The following is an 11,880-nucleotide window of genomic DNA, read 5'->3' as shown; positions in this document are numbered from 1 at the left end:
CCACTACTACTTTGTTATTTGCAATCGGAAATGAGGTAGTTCCCACTCCATTCAGTTGAACTCCTCGCATGTGAGCACTATAATGATGTTTTATCGTGGATGCATTATCCAAGGGCACATGTTAATGGGTAGGTCCTACACCAAATTGAAATGATCTGAATGTTTGGATTTGACAATAGCCCAATGGCATGGGTGCATCCAGTGTATTTTGAACATCCACCAATGCTATCATAGCCACCACCACTTTAAACGGTGGGACAATAGGAATTGAAGGTTGCAAAAATTGAAGTAAGTGATCTCAAAAAGTTGGAACTAGATTCAATAATTGGCCCAAATGTGAGGGCTTGGAACTCTAATTGATGCCCTTCAAATCACTTTCAAACTTTGATGAATTGCTAGGATATGATCGTGAATAGCAATGGTCAATACATAGTTGGTAGCTAGATGTCCTAAATTTACGAATTTTGGAACACTAAAGGGCATGGGTGATTTCTAAGAACCATCAGAGGATTTGCTGCATTTACCTTTTTTCTTAGACGTTTTGAGTTTCTCCACCTCTCCTCCTCCTCCTTGTTAGTATTACTTCGTATCTTCATGTTATCACTTGATTTGAGTTTCTCTGCCTTCTCCTCCTCCTCATCATCACTACTACTTTCTACCTTCATGTCATTGCTTGATCAAAGCATTAGATTCTAACTTCTTGTTCTTATTGACCTTTTTTGAACTCCCGACTTTTCTTCCCCTTAACCCCTTTCAAGGACTGTCGTGCCCTTACAACCGATTCAACTATTATATTAAAATCTATACTAGATCTATAGAAGCCATAGTAGACAACAATTCCCTTCTTAGACCTTGAACAAAGAAAGAATTCTAGACTTCTTGAGCCTATCTTTTTGTCAAAGGATGGTGTTGCAACAAAGCTCAGAAACATGTGGCTTAACTTTCCACATTTGACATATTATCTTATCCTAACGAAATCATTTAAGAAAAGCCTTCTTAACAGCCTTATAAAAGAGCAAATGAAACAATTTCATATTCCATTAACTAGGGCCTAATGCACTTGGCCAATTTGGCCCTAATAGTTGATCACGTACACCTTCTCAAACTGTAGGATATGAGCATCTTAGCGAGAATTTAGGAAATTTAAGCACACACGTCTTGTTGTCTTTGGACCTAACACCCACCTAACATAGGGTGTGGAATGGATCTAACTTCATCACACTAAATAAATTAGTACTTAGAATGGAAATGAATTACATATGACGAATCCATATATAAACTTCAAAAAAGAAAGTATGAAAGAACAAAATATAGAATATAGTTTGTGCTTAGAAAAAAATGATTAATCATCATATTCAAAATAGTTATATGATAACAAGGTACATCATGAGATAGACAAAGCAACATAGATTTGAACCAACACAATTGACACGACTTTGACACATGGCATTTTGAATTTATGATTCCAACCTATTAGATACTCAACAATTGCTACTTATACACTCTTCACCTCTCGATATTCCTAAAAGACCACTAATTTCTCATCAGGCTCGAAACTAGAAGCCCATCCCCGATTTTCTCTCAAAAGGCCAAAATTAAAATAGGTCTTTGAGCTTGAAGCCCTATAAAAATTTCAACCTTCTAGTTGTAAACTAAATTTGACAAGAGAGTTTCTAATGCCTTCCATAAAATACCAATTTTTAAATTTACTTAACATTATCTAGGCTATGATAAAAATAAGTTCGAACTTCAACCTAAAATAAGTATCTATCTTTCAAGGTACAAATAAAGACATTTAAGAAAAATAACGTGCATCAGTACAAAATATATTTTACAAACATTTCACTTTTACTCTTTTTCTTCAATAGGAGCTAAAAATTGATAACCTTAACTCTTTCCATAATATGACTTGCAACTTGCGATTCAAGAGAGAATACTTTAGAAACTATGTGTAGAAAACGACTTGCAAGTTGTGACTTGGGAGCGAAAACTTTTGAAAAAATGAGGATTTAGGATAGAGGATTGAATGAGCACCTTAAAGTTAAGATTATCACAAAATTACAAAGTTGATGGAATTTGGCAATTGAGACTCCTAAATGAACTCTTGTTACTCATTGATTCACTTCGGACTTTAGGCTGAAACGAGTGTTGAGTTTTTTTTGCTGGAGTACTTCGTCTGAAGGTCTATGAAGGTGAAGGAGGGCATTGAAACTTCTCCAATGCTTTGCTCGAATCCTCACCAACATTTCGTGTGAACACACGGCGTACTGGTCACATTAAGAACAACACAGATAACCAAAGTTCCTCAGCCCGAAGACAAACAACAACAGTAATTAACAAATGGAGGGGGAGGAAGAGACAACGGAGGAGCTTCTGGCGCTGCGCGAGCAGAGGCGCCTTCTCAAGGAGCAGCTCGCTAGTCGGCGGCAAGCGCGCTTGGATGTCATCAACAGCCTCCAACACCTCGTCCCGGACCTCGTCTCTTCCCTCGAGCTCTCCCTCAAAGTCGTTTCTTCCTTCGGAGGCAAGGAAAACCATGGCCAGCAGCATCTCTTCGCCAACAGCAAGCACTCCTCCGACGCTCCCAAGATCGACACCCCGCGAGAAAATCAAGACAGTGATGGCGTTGCACTCGGCAGCCGCGGCCTCTCGCAGCCACCGCGCTTCCCGGCACGAGCTATGGCGGATGCCTCACCCGCCGGGGTGGCGGGGAAATCCAGCCAATATCCTACGATTGGCAAGTCAGAAGAGAAACGAAACAATGATCCTGATGTCGGCACTGACACAGAGCTGAATAAAGGATCCCAACCAGGGGCCATGGCCATCGTTAAGAGGCTTATCGCAAGATGTTTGCTGTCGCCATCAACCTCTGTGCCAATTGATTCTGCTGGGCTTCATCGCAGACTCCCTAAGGATCTTAGCCCGGTTGAAAAGAATGCTATCATGGAGGTGGGAGGCAACCGAGGTGGCATTGGAGCAGTCGAAGCAGCACTTAGAGCGTTTGTAGATGAGAATGCAGGAGTAGAGCTGGAGGACTTTACTGTTAGTGGAAAGACCAGAGTGATGGTACTTGGCATTGATAGGAGCAGGCTAACAAAGGAGCTTCCCACTCCTCTCAGTCAGCCAAAAGGTGGAGAAGATACACCTTCCCACGGTCCACTGCACAATCTAGGGATGGATGTGAGTGGAACAACATTTGCGAGGAGTCCAATGCCTTCCAGACCCGACCTTTGGGTACCAGGAGGAGATCCTCACATGCACGGGCCTCCTTTACCAGGCCCAGGACCACCAATGTACCCAGGTGCAGGTCCCCCTCCAATGATGGGGCCTAGAGGAGGTCCAAGACTAATGGGCATGCATGGGCTTCCTTCTGGTGTTCCTGGTTTAGGTCTTGGATTTGGTGGCATACCAATGCAGAGACCATCTTTAGGACCCGGTCCTACTGGAGCACCAGCTCTATCAATGGGAGGAGGCAAGTCGAAAAACAGTAGTGAAGATGACGATCTTAAAGATTTGGAAGTTCAAGCGCTACTGTCAAAAAAATCGTACAAAGAACAGCAAAAATCAAAGACTGGAGAAGAGCTTCTTGATCTCCTACATAGACCAACAGCAAAGGAGACTGCAGTTGCTGAGAAGGTTATTGTCTCGCATGTGCTTTCTTGTATTGCTGTTTGCCTCTTTTTTCGGGCCCTCAAAACTTCTATGTTTTTTTCTGTGACCTCACTCTCATTTTTTGTTGCAGTTCAAAACAAAGGGAGGTTCCATCTTAAAGGAGTACTGCCCAAATCTGACGAAGGAAGATTGCCGACGGCAGAGGAATTCCTATATAGCTTGTGAGAAGGTCAAAACTATGTCTTCAGGCTGCAGTTGCTTTCTAACTTAATCAACATGTTTGTTGTGAAGGTTTATTGTGTGAAAGAAGATAGGAACAGTGACACAATTATTTTGGCTACCTCTAGACATGTAGGCTGGTTAGGCCAGGCCCTATTTGAAATGGTGGCTTGGCTTGTGATGAACGTTTAGACCTTTTTAACTGAAATTGTGGAGTAGGAAATCATGAGCTCCTCAATTGCCACAGGCATTTCCAACAGTGAATGAGAAATTGGCAGCTCCACGGATGAGCGATTAATGGCATTATGTGTAAAATTTCAGTGCCCTTCTTTGTATATCATATTCCTTTCTTCTTGTTAGCAGACTTTTAGACTTCCTGTACTTTTCTGAATCCAGCTTTAGACTTTTATAGGAATCTCAAGCATCCTATGTAAACGGGACATCAAAAGTTACTAGCCCCTATGTCCTCATGTTGACAAAAACAGAACTATTAAGCACTATTTTAACCGAAGGTAAACATCGAACCAACATATCTTTCTGTTCATGGATATACATTGGAAACCTCAAAGTCCAGGTGGTTTTATGAAACTAGCCTTTCTTTCGGGACAAGGGTTGTAACTTGATTTACACTAGTTACAGCAATAATAAAATTCACATAAACTGAAAATGCAATATGGCACCAAAACTGGTATCCCTTGTGGTATTTCTTTATCTTATACTGCAATTTGGATGGACTACACGAGATTTCTTCAATCGCCTTCACTCTCCAAATGGCCCTTGCTGTCCCAAACAACCAGCAAGTCTTCAAACCAATTTGCCCCTTTAGTTTGCCCAGGGATTGGTCTTATTTAACCCTTGGCTGGTCAAATCTAGCCCCAAATCCAAATGGGATGGTTCGCTTCTGAAATCCTTGGTGATTCCTCGAATCCCAGTTGTTGATTTCAATGTACTAAACCCTCAAATTCTCAAGCATGGGATGTGCAAAAAGAAAAGAAAAAGTAGGCAAGGCAAAAGCCAACCTGGTTGCTAAACCCTAATTATTGCTGTAAATTAGGGTTAACAGGAGTAAACACTCTTGCTGACTACCAACTTTGGCTGATTTTTGCTACAGATGGCTGAATTTGATGAGATATCTTGGGGAAAGGTTGGAGAATGCTATAGAGAGAGAAAATTCAGGATTTTATTGCCAAAAATTGATCAAATCAGTTGCTGCCCTGTTTCAGAGTGCATTTCTTGCTGTTCCTTGCTGTCTTGAAGCCCAAAATGGGCTGTTCGCAGCCCAAACTGTCTCTTGCTGCCTCACAGCCTTTCTGGGCTGTTGCCTGCTGCACCAAGGTCTTCAAGCACTGTTGCCTGCTGTTGTAGGGTCCTTTGATGGCTACTCTAGCCTTCAAAAGTGAAGATTTTCCTATGTTAAAGCTTTTGCTGTGAATTCTCCATATATATTGAAGTGTATAACTTTTCCATTCTCTTTGTAGATTCAAGATTGAGTAATTTTCCATTCTCTCTATAGTTTCTCTGTTTTGATATGATTATTGACTGTAGAAGTTGCAAGTGAGCTGCATCATAGACTTCAGAAATATGCATACATGGTTCCTGCACTGATGCATACTTGGTTGTGTGCTGCGTGGGGGGAAAATAACAGTTTTGAGTTACTGCAGTGTGTATGCATATAATGTATTGTTTGAAAATTGGCTTAGTTCATAGAAGTCTATGTAAATATGCAAGAGAGCTAGCTTTATCTTTGCAGGCATTAACCCCACATATGGTCATATATGTTTATCAATTAGTGCTTGTTTAAATCACATAGGCAAGCTATCCCTTTATATATGTGAAGTTTTCTCAACAATTTTCTCCATACTGGTTCATAAGCTTAAGTTTGGTTTACATACAGGTTCATTTTCGCCGGATCATTGCTCCTCATACTGACGTCAATCTAGGGGATTGCTCATTTCTTGACACCTGCCGACACATGAAAGTAAACCATTGTCTCTTCACCTATTTCTTTTCAATTATGCTACATCCCAGACCAGACCAAGAAAAGCTCTGTTGAATATGGATAAAAGGCAATGTGAACATAATTGAAAAAATTTGCAGTGAGTTTTTGATTGGCAAAAGAAGCTCCAGTGGGCAGGGGTTTCAAAAGTTCGGTCTGTCTTGCTTGCTGTAAATTTACTGAAGATCATGTAGAGATTTGACCTGTTTAGACTGGGCATATTGCAAGCTAGATTGACAAATCTGAAAGTCTCAAGAACTATTATCAATGGAAGTAATTGCTTTGTAAAACATCTGATACAGTGATTTTTTGACAGACTTGCAAGTATGTCCATTATGAGCTTGATCCATCCCCAGATGTCCCTGTAATGATGATGGGAGGTCCTATGCCTCTTCGGAAGGCATTAACCAAGGCACCTCGGGCTGACTATTGTTCAGAGGTGGAGCTAGGTGAACCTCAGTGGATTAATTGTGACATACGCACTTTTCGCATGGATATTCTAGGACAGTTTGGCGTCATAATGGCAGATCCACCGTGGGATATTCACATGGAGTTACCATATGGTACTATGGCAGATGATGAGATGAGGAATTTAAATGTGCCTGCCCTTCAGACGGATGGCCTCATTTTTTTGTGGGTTACAGGGCGCGCAATGGAGCTTGGCAGAGAGTGGTATGTACTTATTCCCTCTCTGGAATGTACACAATCTACTGGTCTCTATCACAAATATTGCTATGTCACTAAAATACGATTGATTTTGTAGCTTGGAGTTGTGGGGTTATCGGCGAGTTGAAGAACTGATCTGGGTAAAAACCAATCAACTTCAACGAATAATTCGAACAGGCCGAACAGGGCATTGGCTTAATCACAGTAAGGAGCATTGTTTAGTTGGCATTAAAGGGCAACCAGAAGTTAACCGCAATATTGATACTGATGTGCTTGTCGCTGAGGTTCGAGAGACAAGCCGTAAGCCTGATGAGGTTAGTTCTCTTCAACTTACAAGTTGTGAAAAAGCATGCCTGTCTTTTGATTTGGAAAATTATTCAGTCTAGATAGAATTCAGTGACAATGTTTGAGCATGAATAGAGCACAAACAGTCTCGAAAATTAAATCACAGCTCTGTTCTCTAATTTAGAAGATGTAATGAATGTACTTATTTAGGGTGATATTTAGACATTATGAAGGGTTTAATATGGAATTAAAAAGCTTAACTGTGCGGCCCATTGTACCAGCATTTTATATTTAACCTTTGAGATAGGCAGCATATTGAGCCCACACACAAACACATGGGGATGTACCAATGCGTATGCAAAGTGGAGTGTCCTGGCTGTCGATGGAACCCTATGCTGGTGTCCTGGCATTACTACGTATGTACAAAAGTGTTGTCTGACTGTTACACAAACTGCTACAAAACAGGATTTCTAAGTGTTGATGCATGAGCAACTGCTGGCTGCTCTGAACTGAAACGTTCAGAAAACCCACATATTACATGTTAACTGCAAGATTGGAGGGCAGATAAGAAGGCAATGACGATATTAAGAAAGGTAGTCCACTTATTGTTACTGCTCTACTGTGATACCTGCCTGCCTGTATGCAGATTCCCCCCCTTTGTCTCATGCCCTTCGTCCACCTTGCCAATATTGTGCTTCTTCCCTCCCCTTGCGCATGCCTCTCTTTTTCACAGCCTCCCCCTCCTCCTGCTGCCCTTTCCTCTTCCTGCATGCTGTTACAGGCAACACACTACCTGTCCTGTCTCCCCTCATGCGTTCCTCCTTGGCCACACTGCCTTCCTCACTGTTGCTTGTTATAGAATATGGTTGATCAAGAGTAGAAGAGTAGATTATGGGGGAAAGAAGAAGAATAAGTAGAGAAACATGATGGCAACAAATAGGCTTGATTGAGTTGATAGTGAAGCAAGTACATTGTTTTATAGCTTTTCAGCTATGCCACAGTTCCTTCTCTCTGCTTGTGGGATTCAACCCTTTGTGCCTATAGCACTTCTCACTTTGGAACCTTACATTGTTGTGCATTTAGCACTATCTCTAGCATCATACTTCTAACACTTCCCCTTGGTGCTAGCTCACCCTCTAGAAAAGTGCATTTGGGATGTAGGTTCTCCCCTTGAATGCTTGCAAGGCCTCTAGCACATGCAATGTCAACCAAAGTGTAGGTAATACAACTCAAAATTTTGGATTCTTTTTGGTCCCCTTGGCTACATCATTGGTACCATTGGTGGACATTACAATTTTATTTTTTACCTTTGGTGCTTTGTGGCTTTTGATTTCTTGGTTATGATTGTCTCCTCTTTTGATATTTTTTTTCTTGGCTTTGACTCTACTTTTATTCTTCTAGCTTTTTTTCTTGGGCTTTGACATTCTTTCATAGTTTTCATATTGATTTTCATGGTGTCCTTGCTCTTCTTAATTTTCTTAAACTCCTTTGTCTTCTTGGACTACTTTTCCTTCATGGTATTTATCTTGGAATTTCCTTTGATTAGTTGCTCTTTGACTTTAAGTCTTATGATATTTTCTTTTTGATGGATACATAGATATACATTGCTTTGGCTTGATAGATATGACTTGACATGACTTGATGGATCAGTATATAAATAATATTGGGATACATACAATTTTGGGATTTTGTTTGACTTTGGCTCATTGGCTTCATAATTTACATGGCTTGATGGACTTGATTTTGAACAATGGAAATAAAACATTATTTTTGCAGAATACAAGAAGATTTTACCACTTGGCATTTTCACTCAATGGTAGTTTCTAATCTTGATTACAAGGATAGAGACTTTATAATGAAGATTGACTAATAAAGCACTTATTTGGAAGTAGCACTTTTAGGGTTTTACAATGTATATTTCCGATTTGAAGATATAAGATTAGCTTTGATAATTGTATAAACCAGTTTTAATAAGGCTTAAGTGTAAACATCTCTATTTTAAACCGGTTTGTGAGGAGAGAGTGTGTGAACGTAGATTTGAGGCTTTATGTTAAATTGGTTTGGATAGGACAAGTTAGTTTCAGTGTGATTAGGTTGAAAAAAAGAGGAGTTTTTAAAACCTTAGTTTAAAGGTTTAAAGAGAAAATAAAGGACCTTATCCTCTTAATTTAGTATGTGGCCATTTTTAAACGGCATTGATTGCGCCAAGCCTTCAAGATGTTGTTGTAGTTTTTGATCTGGTCTTGAACGTCCTCAAGCAGTTGACGATGGAACAAGGAGCATTAAGCTCCACCATTGTCAACAATAAACTCTTCTTTCTCTTTCCTTTGATAGGCACACAAGTAGGCCTTGAGATTGTGAAACAAGCTGCCCCCCAGCTTCTTTGCAAAGTAGCTGCTCAACTTTCGTGAAGCAGGTCCCTTGAGTTGTCCCCTTGCTCAATAGTAGTCACAAAAAAGCCAAACTAATTTGGGCTTTGAACTGGCCCCCCCAAATGACTACAAGCCTTTCCCTTCTTTCACAATGACAACTTTCAAAATGGATTTGAGTATGCTAGTAAGCACAATGGGGGAGATACACCTCGTCCTTGAATCGGGCTCCTTATCCTCTGTAATCCTTCAATCTCCAAACTTGAGTCTCTTGAGTTGTTGAACTCCTTCAAACTTGTGCAGCTATCGATGCCTCTCTACCTCACAATGTTGAGGAAGGAGGCTCTAATACCATGTTACAAAACATGGTTGATCAAGAGTAGAAGAGTAGATTATTAGGGGAAGAAGAAGAATAAGTGGAGAAACATGATGGCACCAAATAGGCTTGATTGAGTTAATAGTAAAGCAAGTACATTGTTTTATAGCTTTTTAGCTATGCCTTTGTTCCCTCTCTTTGCTTATGGGATACAACCCTCTGTGTCTATAACACTTGTCACTTTTGAACGTTACATTGTTAAGCATTTAATACTACCTCTAGCACCATGCTTTTAACATGCTTTCAATATCGTATGCTGCACCTCTTCGTTGCTCTCTTTCTTGAAGTACCCCCTCCCTTCCCTTGCTCCATCCTTTTCTTGTAGGCATTTTGGCATGGGATCACATCTACGCACATGCAATGGAAATTACTAGTTTGATATTAGTATGACTAGCTGTTGAATGAAAGTGAACAACCTTGCTCGTAGTTCATAGGACAATTTTCCTCTTGCACCTAGCTTTAGGATTGGTGTCACTCCTCTCTCTGCATTGGTATCTTGCATATTGCGACCAAGGTCAAACTAATAGGGCAAGACATTGAGTGTACAAAAAACGACACAATGAACTCAAACAATAACACAAAAGAAGTTGAGGCTGAAGAAATAATGAATATTGAATGACTGAATGATGAAGTGAAGAGATACAATTAAGGGAGATCAAGGAGTAGACATTGTCCATGAACCACTTTCTTTCTTTGAAGCAGTTGGGGGAGAGTGTTGGGGGTTTGCAAAGAAAACGTTGAGTGTACAAAAAACGACACAATGAACTCAAACAATAACACAAAAGAAGCAGAGGCTGAAGAAATAATGAATGTTGAATGGCTGAATGATGAAGTGAAGAGATACAATTAAGGGAGCTCAAGGAGTGGAGACTATCCAAGAACCACTTTCTTTCTTTGAAGGAGTTGGGGGAGAGTGATGGAGAGTATCATTTTTCAAGAATGGATCTTGAGGGCAACAATGCTCATGAAGAAATTCGATGCATTGGGTTGAAGATAGCAAAGCAGCATATTTGATGGCATTTAATGATATATCATATGATAGGATTCCAATGTAAGATTGATAGGGCTCACTGTGCGCTCCATTTTTCCAAGGAGTTGATCAAAACATGATACTGTGTGGGTTGGAATGATGAAAACACGACAATACACAGCTTGACAATAGACTGTGGTAAAGAGGAGGGCAATGGGTTTGAAAATGCAGCAACTTAGAGATAGATGGTCTTATAGTTGAGGACAACACTAGCAGCCCAAAATGTAGGTGTAAAGGTGTCCACGTTGTATAGAGCACTACAGGGCCAAGGCAGTGGAAGGATGAAAATGTAGCTATTTTGGAAGAGATAGTAGTTGGGCAGTGCCACTAGGGCTTGGTAGTACAACACGAATAGCTAGGTGGCAACACACAAGTTCTATTCAGATTTTGAGTATTTCAGACAATGTCTTCACCTTCCTTGGAGTGTATAGTGTCACGAGGATGTGAAATTTTATTGTTTTGCTCAGCATTTGATTAAAAGTTAATCAAATGTACTAATGTGTCTTGCACATGTGAGGTGCCAATTAATTATTTCACAATGTGGGATCCAAGACCTCGAGATATTAGGTGCCAAAGGAAAAAGTTATAATAAGTATACCTGATAGGTACTAGGTGGTACCCCGTGTTAAATTTGGGTCTAGACGAATTTATTAGCGACTAATATGGTAGCAATTTGGTAGGTCTCCAAGGTATAGGTGATAGCAGCCCAAGGTCCTTCTGGTGCAAGTGAAATCATACAGGAGGGGGAGCAGCCTTTTTGGTGGTTCTAAGCTGTAGATAGCAGCTTCCATGGCTGTTTAAGGAGGGTAGGAGTTGTTTTTTAGTGTTTCTCGTGATGAAACTTTGAAATTTCTCTCTCTACAGTGTTCTCTCTTGTCACCCAATCATCTCTCAAGTTATCTCAACAAAATCCAACCATTCGAGTCATCGGAGGTGGAGGTATTGGAAAATCTTTGTTATAAACCTTAATTTACAACATAAATCAGGGTTTGATAGCCACCTCGGGATATATGCTTGAAATTGATAGCCTGGGACTTGAATTCTAGTAGCTGAAATTGAGGAATTTCAAGGAGATTCAAGAGGCGAGCCAACCAATATCAGATTTGGGGCTTAATTTGTCTTTGAAGGAGCAGAGTGAAGGCCAACCAAGGGGCAAATTGGATTGAAAACTTGATGGTAGAGGTACTTGGATTACTAAAAGAAATCAAAGGATCTCAATTGTACTCCATCCATTTGCAATAAAAGTTAAGAAATACCGTAGGAGGCTCTAGTTTTGGGGCAACTTGGTGTCCATTGTTCAAGATTAAAATGGTAACATTTGCATTTT

The 11,880-nt window shown here is 40.3% G+C and overlaps 1 protein-coding gene across 1 annotated transcript in view; it reads left to right on the top strand.

The window, feature by feature from the left end:
• Nucleotides 1–2,234: 2,234 nt before the first annotated feature.
• Nucleotides 2,235–11,880, top strand: part of MTA (mRNAadenosine methylase) — a 34,062-nt gene continuing 24,416 nt past the window's right edge. Inside the window, exons 1-5 of the mRNA XM_087663947.1 lie at nt 2,235–3,636; nt 3,743–3,841; nt 5,726–5,809; nt 6,144–6,499; nt 6,591–6,807. Of these exons, the coding sequence (XP_087520073.1) occupies nt 2,341–3,636; nt 3,743–3,841; nt 5,726–5,809; nt 6,144–6,499; nt 6,591–6,807 (2,052 nt within the window). The 5' untranslated portion in view covers nt 2,235–2,340. The remainder of the gene's footprint in view (nt 3,637–3,742; nt 3,842–5,725; nt 5,810–6,143; nt 6,500–6,590; nt 6,808–11,880) is intronic.

Source organism: Lygodium microphyllum, chromosome 23 (genome assembly GCF_053477565.2).
Source record: "Lygodium microphyllum isolate KBCC chromosome 23, Lygodium_microphyllum_v1.1.10, whole genome shotgun sequence".
Classification (NCBI taxonomy): Eukaryota; Viridiplantae; Streptophyta; class Polypodiopsida; order Schizaeales; family Lygodiaceae; genus Lygodium; species Lygodium microphyllum.
Note: the sequence above shows the minus strand (reverse complement) of the source record. Positions and strands in the feature narration are given on the sequence as shown.